The sequence below is a fragment of the Apodemus sylvaticus genome, chromosome 20 (genome assembly GCF_947179515.1).
Source record: "Apodemus sylvaticus chromosome 20, mApoSyl1.1, whole genome shotgun sequence".
NCBI classification, from domain to species: Eukaryota; Metazoa; Chordata; class Mammalia; order Rodentia; family Muridae; genus Apodemus; species Apodemus sylvaticus.
This window is the reverse complement of record NC_067491.1, coordinates 50,879,299-50,906,283: the sequence shown is the minus strand read 5'-3', so window position 1 is coordinate 50,906,283 and position 26,985 is coordinate 50,879,299. Positions and strand designations below refer to the sequence as shown.

The window sequence follows — 26,985 nt, the reverse complement described above, 5'->3', positions numbered from 1 at the left end:
ACCACAGAGTCACTGGGGATAAGAGAAAGGAAGAACTTTACCTAAGAATTACTCTCTAAACTGGTACAAGCCATTCCGAAATGCTAAGATTTCCCCCTAAACCCAAGACAGCCATCTCTGGAAACCATCAGCAGTGTGATCCTCTGAATCTCTCACACCAGACAGAAGCGTTTGAGACTGTTGCTCCATTACAAAGGGATGTTTCTCCTTTACCTTCACTTCAAGGAGGAATTTTTAAGAATTCAGCATATTTAAGATTCCAAATGTAGAGCTGGAATCAACAAATATTTGGATGTTTAAGGCTTTTCTTCTCATTACCTATTGAACTCAGTTCTCATAAGGCTACAAAATTAATTTTCTGGCTCATTGTGTTTGAGCTGTTCTTCTTCAGCAGGAAGGTCAGCCTTCTGAGCTCTGTCATCTTTGACAGTTTCATTTGTGGTAGAGAGTGCGTGAGATTCTGCAGCTTCCAGGAAGTCGGTGCTGAAGCACGGTTCGCACAGTGGTGTTTGCATTCCTACTCCAGGGGGTACAATGCTGTGTATATCACTCTCCTTTCTAGTTCCGAGAGACCATTAATCACTGCGCCATGACATCCCCCAGCTCACGCTCCCAGCCCCCTCCTGATACGCAGAAGGCTTACCAGCTGTGGAGAGGTGAAGACAATCTTACATCTAGTCTTCTATCAACTTCTAAACTCAACAAACACCAAGTGACAGTGAGGCGCACGCTAGCCACCCGCACCAATCAGCAGCAAGGAAGGAGCCTTACAGTCACACAGACTTTCTTCCTACCTGAGCCTTACATGTATATTTTCAAGCCAGGAAAGAAAGCTAGCCAAATCTCAAGATTTTCAAAAGGTTCTCCTGATCTCTTTCAATTAAAAAAAAAAAAAGGGCTTATTTATTTTTTCTTTTGTGGGAAGAACACCTAAGATCTAGCCTTTTTTTTTAAACTAAGTATTAAATATATGCTACAATATTGCTAATGGTAGACTTTGCTGTAGAGGAACATCAGAGGTCAGAACTGCAAACTTAGTATATTTTAAGTGATGCTATCACTCCCCACGCCTCCCTCCTAGGCCACCCCAGCATAGGACCTCACCCTGTACGTGTCTCTAGCTTAGATTCCTTATTAAAAGGGGATCATGCATGTGCCTGGTTCATTTGACTTGTTAGTGTCTTCTATATCTACACACATTCTTAAGAACTTGAGGATTTCCTTCTTTGTAAAGGTGGAATGCTGTTCTGTTACATGTACACACTTCCCTCGTTTTCTCTGCTTACCTATTGCTAGAGATTTCAGCCATCTCCCTACCCTACCCTGTCTCTATCTTTCTCCTCTCCTTATATTTCTATTACCTGTTTGTTGACAGGCCTTTAGACAGTCTTCCCGTCTAGCCTGACACGAGGTACTGTGGATAGTGATATGATGAGCATGAGTATGCAGGTTCTCTTTGGGACACTGATGTTTACTGTTTTTGAATGTGCGTCCATCGGTGTGGCTGCTGGAGCAAATGCCATGTATAGTTTCACTCTTTAAAAGAACTTCCACGCTGTTTCCGCACAAAGGCTCTATTATTTTACTATACTTGCTCCCAGTGTACAAAGATTCTCCTTTTCCACATCCTAGCTTTGTGGTGTTCTTTAAGCAGCCACTGTAACAGATGTGAGGTGAATCCTAAGGTTTTGATTTGCATTTTACAGATTAGTAATGCTAAACACGTTTCCATTTGCGCATCTTCTTTGAAGATGTCTCTTCAGATCCTTTGTCCTTCCTTCTTGCTTTCTCTCCCCTCTTCCCGCCTTTCCCCCTCTCTTTTTTCTTGGCTGTTAACAGGCCTGTGCTGGTTATAGCTGCGCAGGCCTGTAGTCCTAGCACTCAGGAGGCTACAGCAGGGCTAAAGACTCGCTTAGGGTGCACAGTGAGCTACAGAGACAGACACTGCTCAAAGCCAAGCCAACAACGGAGTCCCCTATCTGTGCATTTCCGATGCCGCCTGTCACCAGCTCCCTACATGTCACTGGGCGCTTTCACTCTAGCAGTCTTCTGCACTTGCAGGCATTCAGGTTCATGAATTCCCACCTAGCTATTCTTGCCTCTGTTGTCTGTTCTTCTGGTGGTGTACCCACAAATCACTGCTAAGACCAAGGTCTATGGGCTTATTTATCCTATGTATTCTAAGTTTACTGTTTTAGCCTTTATGTTTAAGGCTTTAATATTTTTTTAGTTATTTTGGTGTGTGTGCATGATGAGAGGCCAGAGTTTAACTTCATTATTTTACATGTAGAAACCCATGTTTCCTAACAGCATTTCTTGAAGGGCGTGTATGTGTCCTTGGCTCGGCTGTGAGGACAGCTGACTATACACTCAGAGCCTATAGGCTTACTCCCAAGCTCTCTAATTTGTCTCACTAGTCTATGTGTCCATTTTCATGCAAACACTACAGGAATTCGCCACATTATGAGACAGGAATTGTCAGGCCTGTGGCTTTGTTGTTCAGAGCACCTCTCACTTCTCCAGGCTGCCTGTGGTACAGAGATGGAGGGTCCGGCAGGCAGACGAGGGAGGAGGCGGCGAGCAGGCCAGAGGAAGATGACTGCACTTGTCTATCTAAGCTTCCTGCCTCTCTTTACGGTAAGCTGGTTTGCTGATGACAGTAGAGTTTTCTAGGTAAGGTAGCAGGGGCACGATTTTGATTACTGCATGTTAACTGATTGGTGTGACCAAAAATAAATCGAGTAAGCCCACAGAGACATTAAGTCCAAAGCAATATTCTGTAAAGTAGGATAAGGCACACACATACAACTGCAGAGGTACATAAAATCATTCACTGCGGTACAGAAAAATATTCCCTGTTTATCTCCTTTTGCTTGAAAGGGTGAAGAGATGTCTCACTTTGCTGTTTAACGGCTGCACTGGCATGGCTGCCTAGGCCTGAGTCTTACACGGTGCTCTGAGCTCCCACTAGCAGTGAGGCAGGGAAAGGCTCTCGCCGTGGGAGCGGGACGGCAGCAGTGAAGCCTCCGGCCCTTGGCCTCTCACTTGCATTCTGAATTGGTCATAATACAACTGGCTACACTCAGGTAGGTTACAGATTGCCTTACCCATGCCTTTTTGTAAGGGAGAGAGCTGTTCTCCAGAGCCTCAAAACTGTTAAACATGCCTGCACAAAATCTTCAGCCTTGCTTCAATAGTTTTAAATTGAGCAAAATCTTATATAATGGGCAAACCACTTTAAGTGATTTCTGAAAAGGAAAACAGTAGCACTTTTTTTCTTCCTGACAAGAAAATGGCAGAATCCTTTGTTCACTATCTCTTAAGCAAAGCCAGGAACATCCAACTGGCTACAACACGAAATCAAGTCTCATTTTTGAGACTGGCTCTCAAGTGACCCGGGATGGCCTTTAATTCACTATGTAACTCCTTTGAGACTGAGTCCCACACACAGCGGACTGGCCTTACACTCACCAGGAGCTGGCAACCACCATGAACTCTTAACACTCTCACCTGTGCCTCCTTAGTGACGGGGTTACAAGAATGCACCACTAGAAATGGGTTTTAAAAACTTGGAAACTGAGCCAAGGAGATGGCCTAGAGAGAAGATGGGCTTGAACCTTTACCCCTGAGCTGAGTCCCTGGTGCAAAGAGAAAACCCCTTCCATAAGATGTCCTCTGATCCCCATGAGTGCCCCACCTCATACACATATACATGCATCCTTTTAATTTTAGTTGTAAATTAATCAGGCATGATATCAGACACCTGTAATCACAGCACTCCGAAGGCTGAGGCAAGGTTGCTAGCTGGAGGCCAGCCAGGGTTCTACTGTGAGACATCATCTAGTATATAAAACATAAATATGAAAGTTGAAAATTTAAAGGTGGGGCTTACATAAAATATGAGCTTATACCCACTGTGCCACTGATCAGTTTTGCCTGATATATACAATATACTGTGAGAAATGAGCTAGCAATGAAGCCATCACAAGTAGCAACAGATCTGCATGCCAGATGTGTAAATATATAGAAAAGGCTAATAACTGAGAATATAATGAATATATAATAAGCTTGTGGTTTTAAAATGTACTTTAAAAATTAACTTATTATCTCCTTTGTTTAATTTTTTAATATAATTCATGATTTATTTCACATAAAATAGTAATATATGAACATAATTTGCATGTAAATAAATACACTTGATGGTGTGTTCAAAACAGTTTTCCTATTAGAAGGGACTAGAGATGATCAAAACCTTTGGAGACCAACAGCACAAGAAACACTCATAAATGCTGTAAATGGTGAGAAACTTGGTAACAGTTCTGAGGGATAAGGTCTAAAACATTATTACATCTTAGTGTGTGTGTGTGTGTGTGTGTGTGTGTGCATGTGTATGTGTGTGTGTATGTATGTATGTATGTATGTATGTATGTGTATGCACGTGATTGTGGGTAGAGCCGCGGCCACTGTGGCTGAGAGTAGGTGACTGGCGAGAGAGCAGTAAGTGCTTTTAACCTGAGGCGTCTTCCAGTCCAGTAATAAAAGTTCTGATAATGATTTCTTTTTCTCCTACAAATGAGATAGATCTTAGCATATTCACATTTTGAAGACTTAACACTCCCTAGTGACTGAATATACAGAAAGGGAGATGCTGCCGTCTTAGGAATAAGGTCTTAGGAGGCAAAGGTTGTAAAAACAGCCCTGGACAGGAAGAGAGGCATGGAAATGTGTGAGACCGGCATGAACCAAGACCAGATAGAGGCTGCAACAATGTATCGGTGCTGCCGTGGGACTGAGGGCTGAGGAAGTCCCTTCCTGCGCTCCGATTACTGTTAAGTGGCTAGCAAGATCATCTTCTACCCATGCATCCCTCCAGTCAATTAATTTGTACTGTACATTCTACTACATATGTGCATGTGTGTGTGAGGCATGTATGTATGGTTGTATGTAAGTACATGTACACATATGTGTAGTTGTCTAGGAGACAGGGAAGACCTTTTATCCCTTTTCAAAAGGAGTATTTCTGACTGTGTATCAGTATATGTACACATATGCTAAGTGTACTTGGAGGCCAGAAGAGAGTCCTGAATCCCCTAGAGTTAAGGTAGTTACAGTGGTTGTGAGCAAACTGACCTGGGTGTGCTGGGACTCGAACTTGGGTCCTCTATAAGAGCAGTATGTGCTCTTAACTGTTAAGCCATCTCTCCAGACTCATCTTTTTTTTTTTTTTTTTTTTTAGCTTATCACTTCAGGAAGGAAATACTAAACAAGCAAGAAAATAAAGGAACAATATATCCTAGCTACTGATGAATGCCATGGAAAGAGTGGTAACACAGGTACAGGCATGTGTATGTGTGCACAGGTACAGGCATGTCTATGTGTGCACAGGTATAAGCATGTCTATGTGTGCACAGGTACAGGCATGTGTATGTGTGCACAGGTACAGTCATGTGTATGTGTACACAGGTACAGGCTTGTATATGTGTGCACAGGTACAGGCATGTGTATGTGTGCACAGGTACAGGCATGTGTATGTGTGCACAGGTAGGCATGTGTATGTGTGCACAGGTACAGGCATGTGTATGTGTGCACAGGTACAGGCATGTGTATGTGTGCACAGGTACAGGCATGTGTATGTGTAAACAGGTACAGGCATGTCTATAAGTGCACAGGTACAGGCATGTGTATGTGTGCACAGGTACAGGCATGTGTATGTGTGCACAGGTACAGGCATGTGTATGTGTGCACAGGTACAGGCATGTGTATGTGTACACAGGTACAGGTATGTCTATAAGTGCACAGGTACAGGCATGTCTATGTGTGCACAGGTACAGGCATGTCTGTGTGCAAAGGTACAGGGATGTCTATGTGCACAGGTACAGGCATGTTTTTCTTGAGAGGCTGGAGGGGGGACTGACTGAACAAGCCACCTTTGAGCTGAGTTCTAAATGATGAAAAGGAGCCAGCCTCACAAATACCTGGGCAAAAAGCACTCCAGCAATTCCAGATGGAGCGAAGGCACAGGCCCAAATAAGCAGGCGATGTCTAGGGAAGAAGCAGGCAGACTATTTTGAATACAGAGCCATCTGGTTTGTAGAACAGTAGGCTTTCAGAGGCAGGGAAAGCGTGGATCAGTGCCATGAAAATGTTTTGTTTGACAATAGGAAGAGGGACATTGTCAAAAGCAGAATGTTCCCCTAAGAGTGAGGCCAATGTCTCAGATCTAATTCCATGAACTCACCCAGTATGACACAGTGAGACCGTTCTCATTCAGAAGAAACTGATGTAACTGGCAGACTGCCATGGTGGGAACATACTGCCTGGCTCATTATACAGAGCCTACATGAACGACACTCAGTATCTTCCCTGAGGTCTTGCAGTAAGGGCAGAGACAGTTTGAGGTTTCTATGACTATGCCAAGAAACAGTCTGAAGACTTTTAGGACTCCCGCAATCATACTCGCTTCCCCGTGTTGCCAAATCATCTTGCTAAGTAAAAGCAGGGCTGATAGGGCTGTGTGAGTCCTGGGACAAGTTGTCAAGGAAGAAGGGAACTTATTTGGTGACACAGCTTTTCCCAGATGGGGCTACAGGTCCTAAGTGTACAGATGGTAAAATGGAGGAGGGTCCCTGATTCTGATGACTGAGAGGAGCAGTGACAACGCCAAGCAGACATCGGCTTTTCGAGGATCTGCATGGAGATGAAATCATCTGCCAGGTTAGATTACTTCCCCCAGGGCTGTGGAGGCTGTTGGTCTGATCTGAGTTGGGTGTGGTGAGGCTCTCAGGATATGAGGGAGAAGGGCTTCAACTGATATTCATGATGAACTGATGTTCAGGAATACACAGGCTAGGAAGTAAACCTGTAGTAAGTCTTTTGATAACAGAAAATTTATTCCCTACAGGTAGGAAGTGGGCAAGAACAGGCCAGAGACAGACCCATGAGAAAGACAGACCCTCACTTTAGATCACAGTGAACTTGTTCTTTACCGACTGTTACAGAAATCAGTCACTGAAAACTACTCAAAACTATCTCGAGGTCTTTCTATTCTTGTCTGGAGTTGTTATTTAACTTTTCATAATATTTATGTCTTGTGTCCCCATTTAGTGTCGGTTCTTTCAGGGCATACACCATGGATGTCCTTATGGCATCTTAGAACAGCACTCAGAGGGACAGTTTCAACAATCCTTTCTTACCTGGAAAACTTATTTACAGAAAGTAAATTTAAAAGGAGCCACGGGAGTTAACAATTACAACAACAACAACAACAAAACAAAACAAACAAACAAACAAAAAGGCTTGCTCCGCCCTCTCCGAAGTGAGTATCTTTGTCTGTGCTCTCCTGTTTCTTATGTCCACCTGCTCACTGATGCAGTGTTCACGGGAGTGGGGAGGGGACACAGGGCAGATGGACAGGAGGGGGCAAGGATGGCCACATTCACGTATGCACTAATAGGTGAGCCTTTGAGAAAGAACTATATGCTTTGACTTTTTTAGTGCTAAAGCTCAAATTGGTCCCTAACACTAAGTGCCTACTAACATATAAATATAAATGGAAATAAAATCAGCTCATTTTCAAATATTTAAGGTGTGATATCTATATCTATCTATATCTATCTATCTATCTATCTATCTATCTATCTATCTGAATGATTAGGAGACAATATTGTTAGGAGTTGAATATTCCAAATTCAAATAATTTCTACCAATGATATTTTCATTTTCATAGAAATAGAAAACCTAGTTTTAAAACTCATAAGGAATGTCAAGTGACTGAATAGCTTGAAATAAAGGCCTGGAGAATCAGTTCTGGTCTGAAAACTTAGTACTTCAAGCAGGAAAGGTACAAATGGCCTAACACACAATAGGGGCCCAGAGCTACAGCGAAAGGAAAACCTTCTCAGTGGCTGAAGCTATGTATCCAATACGCAAATGGAAGAAGAGGGTTTTATGCCCCACACAAAACTTCACTCCACATGGATCAAAGACATGGATGAGCACATGCTGATATCAGTAGTGTGCAGAAGAACTGAGTGCCTACAGCAAGCTAACCCATGCTGGGCCACACACACACACACACACACACACACACACACACACACACACACGAGCATCAACTCGTGTCCCTCCTTTCCACTTCTACCTCCTTTCCAAAGGAAAGCCCAACTGTGTCCGTCTGCGGAGCCCCGCACGAGCGGCTAGGCCTCTTCACTGTGAGCAGTGCTGACAGCGCTTCTGAGCACACAGCCGAGATGGAAGAGAAAGAAGTGGGATGTCGTTTAACACAAAGGCAGACAACGGGAACAACACCCCAGCTGCTGTGAGCTGTGCACTCGTCAGGCCTGTGTCCTCCTTACCTCGCTGAGGACAGTAATGGGGCACACACACAGAGACACAGACCAGAGAGATCAGGCCCTTTCTTTTCTAAAGCACCTTTATCATCTAATATAAATGGAATTTCTGCCTTCAGGAAAAAAAATGGAATATCAGAAAACAAGTGTCTTTATATGATCAGAGGATACATACAAAAGTAGGTTTCTAAATCAAATGTATTCAAGAAGCAATCAAGAACATTCGGACTAAGTGTGACATTTAAATGCCACTGTGCTTATCAGTGACAGCAGACAGAGGTGCTGTGAGAGCTTACTAAGTGCTAGGCTGGGAGGCTTCACAGGCCCTCTCGTACTCAACCCTACCACCCTATGCAGGATTACCTATGCTGCTCTGTTTCTTAGGCCAAAGCATTGAAAAAAAAAAAAAAAGAACCAGGCTGTGGTGGCATATGCCTTTAATCCCAGCACGTGGGAGGCAGAAGCAGGTGGATCTTTGTGAGTTCAAGGCCAGCCTGGTCTACAGGATGAGTTCCAGAGCAGCCAGGGCTACATAAAGAAAGCCTATCTTGAAAAACCAAATAACAAACAAAAATTCTCCACCACTCCCCCAAAAAAAGAAAAAAAGGAGTATAAAAACTCTTGAAAATAACTTTTAAAGAATGAAATACAAGGGGATGATAGTGACTATGATCAAAATAATTTAATAAAATTCTTAACAAATTAATGAACATAAAAATATTATATAAAAAAGAATAAGAGGGCCAAGCAGTAGTGGCAAACACCTGTAATCCCAGCACTTGGAAGGTAGAAGCAGGCGGATTTCTGAGTTTGAGGCCAGCCTGGTCTACAGAGTGAGTTCCAGGACAGCCAGGGCTACACAGAGAAACCCTGTCTTGGACCCCCTCCCCCCACAAAAATAAGAGGACTTATAAATATTTCGAATATGACTTGCACCTCCTAGTTTTCCAAAAGCACTGTGTTCAGGTCACTGCAAAGGCACCTCCAGTAGGTGCCCCGCAGCTGCTGGCACTGGAGCAGGTCTCTCTGTTTAAACGGATTAGCCTGGAGTCATCATTGTTCAGTTGATACTAATCACCTTCTTCTGATTAAAAGGGCATGCGAGGCCATGGCAGGCAAGGCCATCGCAGGCACACTGCTGGCTAGGCGGAAGTCCAGGCTCCCAAGAGCACCTTTGGAACGCTCATATCCCAGCTGTGCTCTTGAGCACATCCTTACACTCACTCACTCACTCACTCACTCACTCACTCACTCACTCATTCACTCACTCACTCACCCACAGGGGGCCAAGAACTTTTATCAAAGTAACTCTGTAAAGTAAAAGATTTTTAAAGGGTTAGTCTAGCAAAGGAAGGAAGAGAAATTTGATTACTTTTTTAAAACCTGAGCACTCTGTAGTTGTACTGTCTTGACACATGCTGAGCACTGTGCTAAGGTCTGGAAGCCATTCTTTGGGGAGTTCTGGCAGAGCTACTTGAGGTTAGTGCAGCAGTGCCTGCCTGCCTGCCTGCCGCCTGCCAGAATTTTCCCCTTTACTGCCTGTGTGTTCCTCAGCCTGGGTTATCTGATTTTTAAAAAAATTAATATACTGTTAAGTTTTTTTTAACAAAAGCACTTTGAATTTTGATGTTGAATTGTTAGTATCTCTTTTATAGGAAAAAAAAAACCCATAAAGGGTAAAAACACTTAATGTAGTCATTTAAGATGGGACTTATTGCAGATAATGTGGGCACTGTCTCCAGAAATTAAGGAATTTGATCTATGGCTACGGAAAACATTTCCACATTTTTGAAGTCAGGGTCTCACACCACATTGCCCAGGCTGACTGAACTCACAATGCTGTGCCCTCTCCTCTGGATGGCTGGTTCTATAGATGTGTACCACCTCCCCGACCGCAGAATTTATACTTTCCAATCATGAAGCAGACATTTGGAAAGGCTACAGGGTACACACTATATAAAAAATAATCTACCTTTAAACTCAGCATGACAGAAAACATACTACTCTACCTAATTATATTAATTATGTAGTTTTGATTGAAAAATAACAGCTAAGGGTTTTGAGGGTGCGCGTGCACGTGTGTGTGTGTGTGTGTGTGTGTGTGTGTGTGTGTGTGTGTGTGTGTGTTTGTAAAGTTTTTATTTAAGTTATATCTGGAAAAGTGCCCAGGAGGTAACTTAATAGAAAAAGCTCATGTTAACTTCTTTATAAAGCAGAGTCAATGCAAAGGCTATTTCTTTGTAGCTGTGCATTAGTAAGATGCCATTTGTTTGGTTTGGTTGGTTAGTTGGTTTTGTTTTTTCACTTTGGTTTGTTTTATTGGAGACAAGATTTCTCTGTGTAACAGCCCTGGCTGTTCTGGAATTCACTTTGTAGACTATGCTGGTCCTAAACTCAGAGAAACGCTGACTTGACTCTGCCTCCCAAGTGCTGGGATTAAAGGCGTGAGCCACTATGCCTGGCCACCATTGGGATTCTTATAGGATACAGCACTAGCAGTCTTACAGTGAAGTCAAAGGTTTTGTTATTACAGACCTAATCCACAGCAAGTCAGAGAACTGGAGACTATTAACTCTTCCGCGACTGTTTTCAAAAGATGATAATTTGTATTTTTCATTGCTGGGGACTAAACCCAGGGACTTGTGTACAGTAGACAATACTGCACTGCGCTGTTCGTCCCTAGCTCCAGACGACATTCCACTAATGTCTCTAACAGACAACTTATACAACTGGGATTATTCTTATTTTATATGTATCTATAACTCTATGTGTGTGTGTGTGTGTGTGTGTGTGTGTGTGTGTGAGAGAGAGAGAGAGAGAGAGAGAGAGAGAGAGAGAGAGAGAAAGAGCTATGTGAATACTGGTGTGTGTGTATGAATGTGGCTGCTCACATAGGAAGGTCAGAAAACAGGCTCAGGGGGCTGGAGAGATGGCTCAGTGGTTAAGAGCACTGACTGCTCTTCTAGAGGTCCTGAGTTCAATTCTCAGCAACCATATAATGGTTCACAGCCATCTGTAATGGGATCTGATGCCCTCTTCTGGTGTTATCTGAAGACAGCAACAGCATACTCATATAAATAAAATAAATCTTAAAAAAAAAAAAAAAGAAAGAAAAGCAAGCAAGCAAGCAAGAAAGAAAGAGAAGAGAAAGCAGCTCAGGTCACCTGGTCTGTGCCTTCTGCCTTGTCTGATACTGGGCTTCTGTTCTCCTGCTGCTGCATTAGGCTAGCCATGCCCTTCTGTCCCCATTCCCATTCCCCCATAAAAGCACCGGGATTGCAGACACTCTGGTACTGCACCCAGCCCCTGGATGTGTTCTGGGGACTCACACTCAGATCCTTATACTTTTATAGGAAGCACTTTTACCCACTGAGTCATGTGCCTCAACTTTAGCTAATATATTCTATAGAAGACATTATGACTCTCTTATTCTGTTGTTGTTTTATTTATTACTGTATAGAATATACTTTTTTGTTAAATACCCTTAAAATGAACTAGTGGAAGTATTAGTTAAGTTTAGTAATAAAAAGGAGACCTCAGCTCTCTTACCTTGTGGGAAAAAAATAGCTACCTCAAAAGGCTGGTGTGACAATTAAAATAAGTTATCTTTTTTCCTAACTGCTGAGGGCCTGTATGCGGTAGGCAAGCACTCCACCACTAGGAACATGCTCAGTCTGGGAGTTAATCTCAAAGTGTTCAATGCTGTTCTGGGTTTTATTGCTGAATATAACAAACACCCAAGTCTGGTCCTGGAGTTAAACATAACAAAGTGAACGAGAACAGTACACAAATTTCACACTGAGGCACAGTTCTGGCTTCCCTGACTGATTATGATAATTTCACTTTCTTGTGCTCGTAATTAACCATCACAATAACACACAGAGATATCAAGCACGGGTGACTCGTTTCACCGAGATGTAACGTAAAGGTCACTCACCTGTGCAGCTCTTCGGTTTTGTCTTCGGTTGGACCTACGATTAGTAAACAGTGACGAAGGACGGCTGCCATGACCCGGAACTGGTGAGACTCACTCTGTGGGAAACACAAAGTGGAGAGGAAACGCTGGAGCTGGAGCCTTAGCAAAGGAGCCTGGCACACGGACACACCACTGCTCTCCATGCAGGAATGTGGCAAGATACTCCAACGCTCCCAACACAACACGCAAACATCAGTTAACAGCCACGACCACACGCCGAAACGGCAACGCCAGGAGCCACCTGTTTTATTGTTTTATTGTCCAGCCACCCTGTTTTATTGTTTTGAAAAATCAATTCTACTTATCAATTCCACTTATGGGTTTTCTATTTCCAGATAGTCTAGGTTCTTCTTTGTAGTATACTGTGTCAGTTTACCAAGCTAACAAAAGTTTAGACAGATCTAAGCTATATATTGAAACAGTTCTTTTATATATGGTTGTCCATTTTTTTAATGAAACTTTCATCACTTAGCTTTCAAAAGTAATGAGTATAACAACAACTTCTTCCTCCTTCTCCTCCTTTAAGAATAGGGTTTAGCTATGTAACAAACTGGTCATGAAAACCTTGTGTCTTTGCCTCCTAAGTACTGGGTTTACAATAGTTATACAACACCATGAATTGCCACCAATTTCATTTTCTTTTATCTTTTTTCTTTTTCGGGCCCCACATAACTACTACGATTGATCAGAATTGTATCCACTTACTTTTCTAACATTTATTCTCTGGCAGTGAATTAAAAACAGGAAGCAAGAGGCTGGAGAGATGGCTCAGCAGTTAAGAGCACTGACTGCTCTTCCAAAGGTCCTGAGTTCAATTCCCAGCAACCACATGGTAGCTCACAGTGATCCGTCATGAGATCTGACACCCTCTTCTGGTATGTCTGAAGAGAGACAGCTACAGTGTACTTACACATACTAAATAATAAATAAATAAATCTTTAAAAAAAAAAAAAACAGAGCGCAAGAGAGAAGGAATAGCAATGAGAAATAACCCAATTTTTTAATAATTATTTGCCTTACTTCTGCTACCTCTATATTTATAATGACATCTTGGGCCATTACAACTTCTCTTTCTTCTTTGGTGTGTATGTGTGTTATGTCCATGCACCTGTGGTGTATGTCTCCATGTGTGCACAGGCCAGTGGTGAACATCGGGTGGCTTCCTTTACTGGTCTCTAGTTTATCTGCTGAGACAGAGCCTAGCAGTGAGTCCCTAACTCACCTGAGAGCCTGCATATTAAGGGAATCTCTTACTTACCTCAAAGGCAATAATTTTTAAAAGTTCTTAGAATATAATTAAGTTCACCTAAAGTGAAATAAATCTGTGTACATACATCATACATACACACATACATAATTCACAGTCATTCTAAGATGCTTCTCACAGACTAACAAACAAGATACACTTTCACTACTCATAACAAGGCTGAAAATACTTTAAACAACTCATCACATATTGATTTAAGAAAGATAAAGGCCTCCGTCATATAATGGACAGCTTTGCACTCGTCAAGCACGAGTCCATCAGCTTCTTGTCACGTCTCAGCCCCCCCCACGTACCTCCACAAACATGAGGTCCTGTGGGGAGCAGAGAAAATGGCACACAGCAGCACTTTATAAGTGGTTATTAACCTAGAAAACTGGAATACCCAAAACATAATCCACACATCAAATGAGGTACAAGGAGAAAGGAGGACTGGCCCCTGGTTCTGGAGAGACTCAGTGAAACAGTATTTGGCAAAACCAGAACAGGGAAGTGGGAAGGGGTGGGTGGGAGGACAGGGAAAGAGAAGGGGACTTAAGGGACTTTCGGGGAGTGGGGGGCTAGAAAAGGGGAAATCATTTGAAATGTAAATAAATTATATCGAATAAAAAAAATGTCAATTAAAAAAAAAACGCTGGATAACAGACGGACACGGGGGAGGGAGGGAGGGAGGGAGGGAGGGAGGGAGGGAGGGAGGGAGGGAAATGTAGTGTGGCTGAGGTGGAGGGAGCTGGCTGAGGTGGGAACCAGCAGGGCAGGAAGAATGGTTGTTGTGTCACTACCCATCCCCAGGACACGAGTGAAAATTCTCTCATGTGTAAGAACTCTTACTTGCCCTCAAGTACATGAAGCCCACGAAACCATGTCCAAGTGGACTATTACTGAGAAGATCATTTCTTGTTTGGTTTTGAAAATTGGGGTAGCACCCTGGTTGCCAGTGGCACTGAGCCACATCTCCAGCTTTGTGACAGGGTCTAACTATTTAAACCAGGCTGTCCTTGAACTCATACCCCTGCATAACTCCTTCTCATTGCACTAACTACCATGCCCAGTAGTGCTTCCTTCTACACTAGACAGTTCTTTATTTCAGAGGCAAGGAACCTGGCTCATGACCAGGACCAGCCTCTCAAGAAATTCTCCAAGTTGGTCTTCCTCCAGTCTGCCACTGCACACGCCTCTGTCTACCCGTGTCCACCCGTCTCCAGTCTGCCACTGCACACGCCTCTGTGCACCCGTGTCCACCCGTCTCCAGTCTGCCACTGCACACGCCTCCGTGCACCTGTGTCCACCCATCTCCAGTCGGCCACTGCACACGCCTCTGTCCACCCGTCTCCAGTCCGCCACTGCACACGCCTCTGTCTACCCGTGTCCACCCGTCTCCAGTCCGCCACTGCACACACCTCTGTCCACCCGTCTCCAGTCCGCCACTGCACACACCTCTGTCTACCCGTGTCCACCCGTGTCCAGTCCGCCACTGCACACACCTCTGTCCACCCGTGTCCCTTTTTTGCACACCACTTACTCCCTAATTGTACTTTCTATCCGCACATCACCTTTGCCCATCCATCACCTAAGGCTGTTCAGAGCACCTTCTGAACCTGGGCTGTCTGCCTCTTTTCTACCTCTGAGAACTCCTTTGTTTTTCCACCTCATCTATATCATAGTGTCTTGTTAAAGTCTCTTTTAGGAAATCCTAATTTGTAATTTCACATGTTTAATTAAACTTTATTTCCTCCACTAGCTATCAAGAAGAGAGAAGGCATGTGCTAAACAGGTGAACAGTAAACTCTAATCCAAGTGGCAAGTATAATATACAGAGAGAAAACTGCCCAAACTCTAACTGTATGGCTGATTAACTTTGCACCAAATGAGCAGCTATTGTAAGCAAGAGGAAAATCATGTAATGCCAGGCTTAAGAACTCCAGAACTCTCCTGATCCCACAGATGACATGTGCCGAAGCCCTTACTTCCAATGTCAAATTAGTGAGTTCTGTTGCCACTAAACGTTGTATGACAGTAGTCACAAATCAGACTCCCAGTCTCTCTCTAGTCATAAGACCGAGCCATGTTGTATGTAGTTGCAAGGGTTCTTTTTGGTTCTTGACAGCTCATGGGGCCTTCACCAGAGGGGACATCCAGACACACACGCGCACGGACACACGCACGGACACACACACACACACACACACACACACACACACACACACACGATAATTTTAAGATAAAATTTGCAGCTGGGTGTTGTAGCACATGCCTTTAATCCTAGCACTTGGGAGGCAGCAGTAGGAGGGTCTCTGTGTGTTAGAGGCCAGGCTGGTCTACATAGGTTCTAGGCCAACTAGGGCTACATAGTCTTAAAAACATACAATAGAGTGACATGAAATAAAATAAGCTTAGGGGCTCAAGAGATGGCGCAGTGGGTCAGACAACTTACTGTTCTGGCAGAGGATGCAGGTTCAGTTATCAGTAATCATATCAGGTCATTTACAAACACCAGGAACTCTACTTCCAGAACAGATAACTTCTGTCCTCTGTAAAAGCCGGCATGCAGATAGTGTGTCTAAACTCACTCAGGTACACGTATATATGTATAAATATTTTTAAAAAAACTGTTTAGGAAACGTGCTAGAATGGACAGTATTTGCTACGGTTGGCTATCACCGTGTGAGTTCCCAGAGCAGCTTCAGCTTTCTGGCCCTCAGGGTCCTGCTGTGTCCAGTGGAGCTAAGGTTTACACCTCACTAACACCAGAAGTCAATGCAACGGCTCTTTGTGAAACATTAGGAAATACGGCGCACAGTCCTGTTTCCTGGTTTCAGGACTCAGAAGAGCTGTCTTTAGGACATCAGTATTTCCACCTCTCCCCTGAAGTGACACTACACGCCCCAGGAAGAGAAGGACAAAAGACAAGAAGAGTGAGACAGGCAGGCTGGGGTGGTGCCAGGATCAAAGATGGAAATGGAGGGAACTCCGAGGTCTCTTATAGTCGTCACTTCTTAGTTTGAGTCTATATTTACTACTGATTTCCTCTCTCACAATAACTGTGCAAGATCCACTTAACTTGCAAAAATATTTTCCTGTATATTTTTATCCAAAAACAGCTAACCCATGCCTGAGAGAAAGGCCATAGGCCTGGAATATATGGCAGTTGGTTCTACTGTGCACTGTTAATGTGGTTCTTTATTGTCAAGTGTATAAAATATAGAAAACAACAGTACACTCTGTAACAGAGCTCTTATGGTTTGAAAAGTCCCTCTGAAACTCACATCGAAATGTGACTTCTATGTCAGTAGCAATGGTGGTAGGGTCCTTAAGAGTGTTTAAAGTCAGGAGGGCTCTGCACTAAGGAACAGGTGAGTGCTGTCACCAGAGAGCTCTGGGCCCCTCCCACGTCCATATGCTGCTTTTGGGGGGTTGTTCGTTTGTATGTTTGTTTGTTTGTTTTCAATGGGGTTTCTCTGTGTAACCCTGGCTATCCTGGAACTTACTCTGTAAACCAGTTTGGCCTCAAACTCAGAGATCCAACCTGCTTTTGCCAGCCCAGTGCTGGGATTAAAGGCATGTGCCACTACCACCTGGCCGTCCATGTACTCTTTTATGCAGGCTTTCCCTCCACGTGACATCTCCACCATAACATGATACAGTATGGGGGACCTCTCCAGATGTGACTACTTCATCTGGGACTTCCCAGCCTCTAGGAAAAAGTAAATCTCTATTGTCTATAGAATGACCAACTGGTCGGCTGTTAGCCGGCAGCAGAGTGGAGGAGGACAGACACACTGTGTACTTCCCTATTAGACTGTCAGTGCCTTGAGGGCAGGCTGCTTCACCTTGCACTGGTGCCCCACTCAGCACCCAGTGCAAACTAGGCACACAAGAAGCATTTGTTGACATGATTTAATGAGTAAGCATTGCATAGCCTGGAGTTTTTGTTTTTCAACTATCCTGTCCTTTTTCACATTTCCTTCAGTCTCGAGAGCAAGCCTTGTGTTCCTTTGTGGTGCTCTCAGTGACTGTCTCTGGTGTTTGCTGTTAGTGCGCACAGCACCTTCTGAGCACTGGAAATGTACTTCTCTGCGCCTGCTGTCTGTCTCTCATCTGCTGGCCCTAACCAGCAGCTTTTCCCTGCACCAGTACTCGGGCACTCGGGGAAGGGAGTGTGACCTAAGACAAGGTACTCTGGGAAACATGAACTGTTCCATTAACAGAGATACTGGAGAAAATAAAACAAAAAAAGACATGATTATTTTAAAACTACCCTTTCTAGAATTAACCTTATACCTGCTAGAGAAACCATTTCACTTTTTTAAATACACTGTCTTAAGAAAGGGAGTCAGAAGGAAACAGTGCAGAGAGGGAGGGAGGGAGAGAGAGAGAAAAGCTAGCTTCACATGCAGAAATGAAACAGCTTTAAGGAAAGGGATCTTCAAATTAATTAGTTAGGATGCATTTGCAGGTAATGGGAATTTAACACTGAAGCACAAACAACTGCTGCTAATTTGTTAAACCTTAAGGAACACTCAGTCTTTAATCTGCTTTGGGTGAAATGCAAATGAAGGGAGTCATAAACATACCTGCTAAAGTAGCTAAAGCCAAAACTAACGCTAGGCTACCCCACAGGCATACGCATCTTAAAGTCCCATGCCTCGGGTTCTAGAGCGCAGATGCGCACCCAGGCAATACAGATCTTAAAAACCCTCTGAAGTCCTCTGCCCATCTACTTCAGGAATGTAGACCTTACAAGAAAGTTCATTACATTCATGCTTACATGTGCCAGCAGCATTTGTTAAAGGCTGGTAAATATGAGGAAATCTATTTTCATATTTATACTCATTGGTATTGTTTATACTCACAAGTGCTTTTAAACTTACAAGTGTTCTTTCATGAGATTCACCATCTCTAATATTTCTCAGTGAGAGAGTAGCACCAAGTTTGTCTGGGATGCAGAACCTTATTATTCTCCAAACAAAATCTTAGTTACAACACAAGTTTAAAGAGACAGTGGCAACAGCAACATTATCAAACTTTCCTTTCTTCTTTTTAAAATTTCTCTTCTCAGTGTAGGGATGAGGAACCTAGGAGACTCGCCCCGAGGCCACTCCCAGGGACATTCTTGCCAGAGGAACACATTAAAATCGATTTATCTTGGCAAATGGGAGACTCGAATCTGGAGCTCACAAATGCTAAGGAGCTGTCCTGAAGTCACACCTCAGCCCTGAAGCCCACTGTTCTTCAAGAGCATCATGGGAAGAGAGGAAGATTTAAAGTGATTGCATCTTGTAAAGTTGCCTCTCTGTTCACAGTATGCGAAGAAGACCAACCAGACTGCAAGCAGTGCAGTCTTCTGAGCGCTGAGTTTACAGGTAGCTTACAGTTTCTGTCCCTTATGTGCCTCCTTCTTAGATTGCCTGAGTGTGTATTGTTTTCCTAAGCAGAAAAGTAATAGTATTTATTATAAAAGTGGATTCTCAGTAACTTTTTCATACTTCTATATTTTGGTTGAAATTTAAAGCATTAACCATTTCTCTGCCTCACTCAGTTGAAGTAAATGTCCTTAATCTGACAAAAACAGAAGACACTGAATTCCAGGGGAGGTGGAGCCCTCCCCCCACCCCCACCCTCACCTCCCCTATTTCTCTGTACTGGATCAGAAATCTCTGCAGTCTGCGTTGTGACTGCTCCACAAAAAGGCACAGGAACGTGTCCTGTAAATCATGTTTAGTTCTAGGAAACCTCTGTCCCTGCGTCCTTCAGACCCAGGAGAGAACTCTACAAGTGTCTCCATCCTGGCACTTTCCTCTCCTTGCACTAAACACAACTTAGTTACACGTCGATTTGCTGATGTACCGCCTGTTTCTGCTTATTAACTTAAAGTTTCATGAACGCAAAGACAATGGCTAGTATTTGCCAGGGCGCCCTGCGATGCCTAGGCCAATTCTAACAAGTGTTTCTGAGCAGCTGCTGAGTGGCCGTTCCCTACGGAGCCACACGAAGACACTCCTTTGTAAGTAGGTTGTCAAAGGTCCTATCTTCAGTACTGTTTATACTTCTGAAAGCTTCAGTATTAGCCCAGTGTCACACTCATGCCACACACTTCATCAAAGCTGCACTAACTGCCCCATGGCTTACAGATAAACCTATTTAAGGACCACCGGTCTGTTATGGGGAGAGCCTGTGTCTTGGAGAACGAGCATGCTGGAACACTGAATTAGGCTTTGTCATCTCAGCATTTTCTAGAGCTCCCCAATCCCTCTTACTTAGCTAAAGCATACTACAGAAAGCTCATCGCCATGTCCCGATCCTTACCACACACCTCCCACACAGACACTGCTAAATAGATACTGAGGGAGAAGCCATCTTGTCAGTCATCCAAACAATGTAGTCTAACAATGGCAAACCAACAGTCTCAGAGGTGCTTTTACAACTAAATGGAGATCTTTAAAACACCAAAACAAACAGTGTAATAAAAATAACCACATAAGGTAGCAAATAAGCAGAGATATAACATTTTAAATACTTCCAAATATTTGGTTTCAAAGCATAAATGGAGCATGTGGGCTTTCCACATCTTTTCCTGCCAAGTCTCAGTACAAGCTGACTACACTACAGTCATCTGAAACAGCTGCTAGCTCTGATCTTCAAATATTTGCTTTCAAAATCCAGACCTATTTGCACTTTACAACTCAGATGCCTGTATGCTCCTGCTATAGCTGCGCTGATAATCCTTCTCCAGCAGACTGCTAACAAAAACACAGGTGAGAGTTACTTCAAATGGACAGCGCAGAGTGCTAACCTCAAAGGCAGGAGCTGAACTACTAGGTGCTTAGGGCCACTGCAAACGAAATGTGAAATGCTAGGATTCTGGATGAAGGAAGGACTCGACATCCCTGACTTATAACTCCGAGTTTCCTGAAACTACATTTCACATTTAGCGTGCTGTTCTTGCAGGAACTCACGTATAAACCACCACACCTGCCTCATTTGGGGTTGTTGGAAGGTCCAAGCCACAGAGAAAGATCTTAGTCAAGAAATAAGTCTAGTCTAGAAAACAGTATTTTCCACTCTGTAGTGTAATTAGCTTGTTTCCTAGAACTGTATATAAACACGAATATCTGCCTGTGTGTGGCTGCAGCCCCTCAGGGCTCGGTAGCACTACAAAGAAGCCCCTTGGAAAGGGTAATAACAGGTGCACTCAGTGGTTTTCACTCTGCCTAACAGACAACAGCTTTTGTTGGTCAATTTCAACTGAATGGGTTTATTCTAACTTGTCAGACAGTGGCATCACAAGAACCTACCATTAGTCTTCTGTCTCTCCAATCTGTCACTTGAACCTCATTCTTAAAGAGCACTCAAAAAAGGACAAGTGGTTACACCACTCACCAGTCTGTCATTTTATAAAATGGTCATCTTCCTTATGTCTTAGTCTATTTCATGCATATAGGTGTTTTGCCTGCATGTGTATCTACACCATATGCACATCTGTTATTCACGAAGGCCACGAGGACATCAGATCTCTTGGAACTAGAGTTATAAATGGTTGTGAGTCACCATGTGGGAGCTGGGAACAGAATCCAGGGCCTCTGGAAAAGCAGCCAGTGCTCGGTACTACTAAGCTATCTCTCCAGCCCTTGAAAGAATGCAAGTTAAGAAATACCTTGCAGTTTAGTGAACAGACTAAAGAGGCAACTGGGAACTGTTTCCATTTCCAAACTTAGCATTCCTCTCATGTGTACAGCTGTAAGAACAGCCCGGACACTGAACTCCAGAGAGACGTGTGCGCTCTCCCAGCCTTACCTCTTTATGCACCTTCCAACTGTCTACCGTCACATTGAACAGAGCTTTGAGGGCCTCAATGGCACAGTCTGTCTCCTGAGGTGAGAGAGGAGGTCCATTATGGTCTATGGCCGACTCATACTCATCGGTCCACTTGATGCTAAAGGCACTTTCCAAGATCTGGGTTAGCAGCGGGAGTCCCTGGAGCTCATAGCGCAATTGTGACCTGATGTCAGTGTGCAAAAGTGACAAGACGAAGAGCAAGCGCAAGTCAAAGCACTTTATGTCATTGATAAATTTCCGGTCCTTGCACTTCCTCAGGAGGTTACAGAGCTTGGCTGCGAGATTCAGTTCCAGGCTGAGCTGCTGTGCCATCTGACTATTGAACACGATGTTACACAGACATTTCAGTGATTCCACGATGACCGGAAACTCCGACGCCTTCTCCAAAGAGTCATCCGACTCGTGGAGCTTGGCCAGTCTCAGCAGTATCTGCATGTTCTCCTTAGTTGTTACAGGAACTAAAATCTTTTTGTCTCTGGAGAGAATGCGGAGCACTTCCAGGCAGGACACTTGACATGTTGTTGGGACATCCTTCACAAGGACCTTAAATATGCCTTCACAGAGTTTCTAAAAAACAAGAACAAGAATGCCAAAATCATTATTTGGCTCAAATGATTTCAAACAGACTATTTTCTACCAATGCAGGCTAAAGATATGGCTATAAGTACTGGCTTTATTTTTATATAAATCATAAAAATATCAGAACCAGATCTGTCTTGTTCACATCTCTCACTTGTGCTACAGAAATGGAAATTAAGGTCCAGAGAGGGTGAGGAACTTGCACCACGCAGTGGATCAGGGACACAGGATGAGCTGGAGATGCAGTCGCTGCCTTCTGGATCCTGGGTTTTCTGTTTTGATATTTCTTAAAACCACTTATTTTATCTTAAATCACCAGAATAAATTATCTTTGATAGCTTTAATCTTAACAGGGCCTTAAAAAGCATAGTACTGGCGCAAAGGGAATGAGGGTAAATCAGAGCTGTTCCCTCTGGGAAGGCAAGGCTAAAGCTGAGGGGCTGTCATAGCTGGGGGGGGGGGGGTGCCCATGGGGTAAGAGGATGCTGGCTCCTGTCGAGACGAGCTACAGGCAGTTACGAGGCATGCAAGATGAGTGCTGAGACCTTGCCTGGGCCTTCTGGAAGAGCAGCAAGCACTGCAACAGCTGAGTTCTCTCTACAGCCCTTATCTTGCGTTTCGAAAGTATTTGTATTATTGCCAAGTTTAGTAACATTGCCTTAAAATTCAATGTTAGCTTTCTTTGTAAACTGCAGGTCTGCATCTCTCAAAGTTAATCTCATTCACATACAAGCCAGGCAAGTGCTATCACTCTACTGCTAAGGCATTTATTTCTGTACTCCAATATCTCTATCTATTAGCCTAGCATTAGAGTTTAACTCCTCACAAAAAAATTAACTGGGTCAAACATTATGTTATCAAGACCCCCAAGGTCATATGTAACTTCCTGATACAGCCTAGTCATATGGGAATGTTAATACATCTAATGAAAATAATAATTTTAAATGTAAGTATTTCTCTAAATAAAGGTATAAAAGAGCTTTACTTGACAAACTGAAAACAAATTCCATAACCACGATGATCTATCTCGTTAGCAAGGCTTTCTTTTACTGTTTTAACATCACTGTTAAGTACATATGTACAGCAGTTATTAAAATTATATAAGGCAAGGAAATTCCTCGATTTCAGATCTACCAAATTTAAAACAAATACATAGATCATCTCCTGTGATAGGATCTAGGAAAAGTCAAGCAGTCTGTACTACCACACAATTTTTTTCAAGAAAGAAATGATCTTTCTACATAAGAAATCTAGAAGCTGGGCAGTGGTGGCACACGCCTGTAATCCCAGCACTTGGGAGGCAGAGGCAGGCAGAATTCTGAGTTTGAGGCCAGCCTGGTCTACAGAGTGAGTTCCAGGACAGTCAGGGCTACACAGAGAAACCCTGTCTCAGAAGGAAGGAAGGAAGGAAGGAAGGAAGGAAGGAAGGAAGGAAGGAAGGAGAAAAGAAAAGAAAAAAGGAAAAAAAGAAAAAAAAGAAAAGGAGAAACCTGGAATACAGGACTGGAAAGACAGTCTAGACTTTAAGCACTGGCTGCTTTTCCAGAAGCCGGCCATGCCTGTTCCGATTCCCAGCAACCACATGGAAGCTCAAAAACATCTGTAACTCCAGTTTCAGGGGATCCATCACCCTCTTCTGGCCTTCATGGGCACTGTATAATACAAGCATACGGTGCAGACATACATACCGACAAAATACCCATACATCTGACAATAAAGAATAACACTATAGAATTAAATAAATATAAGATGTAATATGTGAATATGGTATAGTACACAGATGTCTATTTTCTAAACTAAAAGCAACAGCAACAACTACAAGCACCTACACAGTTCCTTTCTTCTTCAGACACAGAGGGAAGACAACATGCAGGTGAATTATAACAGCCAAGGTTGCATGCAAACAAAAGGACTGGGAAACAAACCAATGAAGAAAGCGCAAGACGTCAAGACACCTACAGAGTCTATACCGTACAGCTAAAGGCTCACCACAGACCACCCAGAACCACACAAGAGTTTCTGTTTCCCAGAAGCTGTCAATCCTAGGTTCTCACGAGCATGTCATTTCTCATGGCCGACATACCTCATGTAATGACTGTAGAGACCAGGCTTTAGCTGTTAACCCGTTTTCTGAGAATACAAGTACTTAAGAACACACCGGTCTGGAGAGGCAGCTTAGCACTGCAAGTGCTTGTTGCATAAACATAAGGCTCTGAGCCTGGAGCCCTAGAGCCGCATTCGTGTGGGGTGGGCACGATGGATGGACGGCCTGGAATTCCAGGGTGTGGGAGGCAGAAATACGATCCCTGGATCAACCCGGTTATCTGAACAAGGCTGATGCGCTCTGGACTCAAATGAGAGACCCTGCCTCAATATATAAGATGGAGGATGTCCGAGAAGACGCCTGACATTAATCCTGAGTACACATACCCCCTACTTGCCCACATATGTGTAACCCTATCATGTGCCGACACATACACGCATGGATGCACACCATAAACCCACAAAGAGAACATGGAAAAGCAACAAGCAAGTGGTAGTTAAAAGATGCTTACTATCTGACTCGACTCACTAACTTCTAGTCAAATGAATTTAGAAGAAACCAGTTGTGTCAGAAAAATTGAGTGTTTATGTTACAACCAAGCAAAAGGGCAGGAGAGGCAGTCTTCTCTCTGACTGCCTTTACTATTTCTATATTTCAAAGGCATCCTTTCACTGCCAGTATTTATCAATGTGTAGCGGGGTTGGCTCTGTGCACGGCACATAAGTACCCTACCACTGAGGCAAAGATCAGTATTCTCTAAATAGACTTTACTTTTCTTCTTTTTCAGACAGGGTTCCTTCCTGTATCCCTGGCTGTTCTGGACTCCCTCTGTAGACTAGATTGGTGTCACAGAGATCCGCCTGCTTTTGCCTCCCAAGGGCTAGGATTAAAGGCACCAGCTACTGCTGCCCGGGCAATTTTATGCTTAAAACATATTGTAGGCCTACAAAGTCAAAGTATAAGACCCAATAACAGGGGCTGGAGAGATGGCTCAGTGGGTAAGAGACTGCTCTTCCAAAGGTCATGAGTTCAAATCCCAGCACCCACATGGTAGGCTCACAACCAACCATAAAGAGATCTAATGCCCTCTTCTGGTGTCTGACAACAGCTACAGTGTACTTAGATACAATAATACATAAATATTTTAAAAAACCCAATAACAAACACTTAACAGTAAAATTAAGCAATCTGCTCCTGAACTAAGGTCTAGAGTAGACTGCAGTGCTGGCTCTCAAATGCCGACACCGTCACTCAAGGCCCACTCAAAGTGTTAAACCTCACCTCCAGCTTCCAATCTGCTCCTGAACTAAGGTCTAGAGTAGACTGCAGTGCTGGCTCTCAAATGCCGACACCGTCACTCAAGGCCCACTCAAAGTGTTAAACCTCACCTCCAGCTTCTGACTCAGTGGCTCTGGGATGAAGCTGGAGCCTCTTCACCACGTTTCCTGATGATGTTGCTCCTCTGGTGGCCCAGAAACCACAGTCTGAGAAGCACTGAATAATTAGCACAGGCTGACACACCTTCCATGTTAGTTAACAAAGGGGCACTGTGAGATGCATGCAAACGCAGACCCACTGAGCACAGAACAGTAATCAAGAGCTGAAGGTCACTATACAAATACACTAACTTCTTTAGTGTCCTGGGCTCATGTGTAAGCACAATAGGGTACGAATGAGTATCTCTATCTGACCACAAGTTAGCATTCTTCAGTGTTAGAAGCCATACGTGAGTAAGGCACATTACTTGTTTAAGGTTGACCCTGGGCTTAAAATGTGTTCATCTTACAGAGGACCCTATAACCAGGACGGGATGGTGTAATTAGAAACAGGAGTTGGCACTTAACTTGATTGATTCAAATAGTGCCCCATCTACTTATCCCTGGTTACCTTGGTAAGTTATTTTTTTCTTTAGACACTACACTTATCTTTAATATCATACAGATATAGCATATAAAATAAGGACTGGCATGTGATGAACATTTAACACAGGTTTCTATTATACATAAGCACAAGACAAAAAATCCCAAGTCTTCAGTTTGGCATTTAAGAACCTCTGATCAGTCTTTAAATTTTTTTAAACATTTGTGTGTGTGGGTGGGGGGTATGGGTGGTATATGTATGGGGTGGTACTGGGTGTATGTGCGGTATGTGTGTGTGGGGTAGTGGTATGTGGGGGTGGGGATGGGGTGTATGGAGGTGGGGTGTATAGTGTGTGGTGTGGGGTGTGTGTGTGTGTGTGTGTGTGTGTGTGTACACCTGCACATGGGCAGAAACCACAGGACAACTTTAAGAGTCGGTTCTTTCCTCCCAACATGTGAACAAGAAAGTTCTGAGAAACAAACACCTGAACCTATCCGGCAGTCTGCTGCCTAACCTGTCTCTTGAGTTCTCTCATACTAGGCTAACAAGACATCCTTTGCGCCTGCAGTTGTTACTAAAATATCTCACATTTGTCTCTTTTGTGTTCTGACCCTTTGCCATCTCTGTACAATCTTCTCTGCCTATAGTGCAGCCATTTTCTAAGCTAAGTTTAAATCTTACTCCAAGTTTTCCCTAAACACTTAACCCCTAACATTCTTCCTTCCCAAGGAACATCACAGCCACAATTAGCAGTTATCATCCTGTATTTAGTACATCTGTCCGTTTTTTTCTAGGGTTTGCCTAAACAACTAAAAGCTGTCAGGCAGCTCAAAGACTTCATCCTTATAAAAGAAGAAAATGTACTGCAAAGGTGTTAAATCAGAAGGACCTGGCCTAACCTGACTTTGCTACCACGAGGTTCCTCTCGGTAGGGTTGGTGCTAAGTTAGACATGGTCTTTACCTTAGACCAGTTACATTCTGGGCTTCATTTTCCCACTTGTACAGTGGGGACAGCACCACAGCATCTCGTACGCGATGCTGTGAAGCAGACGTGAGAACCGTCCTTGGTGGAGGCTT

At 43.6% G+C, this 26,985-nt stretch overlaps 1 protein-coding gene across 6 annotated transcripts in view; it reads right to left on the bottom strand.

The window, feature by feature from the left end:
* The window catches only part of Ric8b (RIC8 guanine nucleotide exchange factor B), a 97,336-nt gene that overhangs the window by 45,522 nt on the left and 24,829 nt on the right, over positions 1-26,985 (bottom strand). For all 6 annotated transcript variants that reach the window (XR_007974575.1, XM_052164818.1, XM_052164819.1 and 3 more), the window contains exons 3-4: positions 21,383-21,991; positions 12,286-12,380 (exon numbers count right to left, since the gene is read on the bottom strand). Coding sequence is in view for 5 of the 6 variants with exons in the window: in XM_052164818.1 (XP_052020778.1) it covers positions 12,286-12,380; positions 21,383-21,991 (704 nt within the window). In the remaining variant the exon portion in view is untranslated. The remainder of the gene's footprint in view (positions 1-12,285; positions 12,381-21,382; positions 21,992-26,985) is intronic.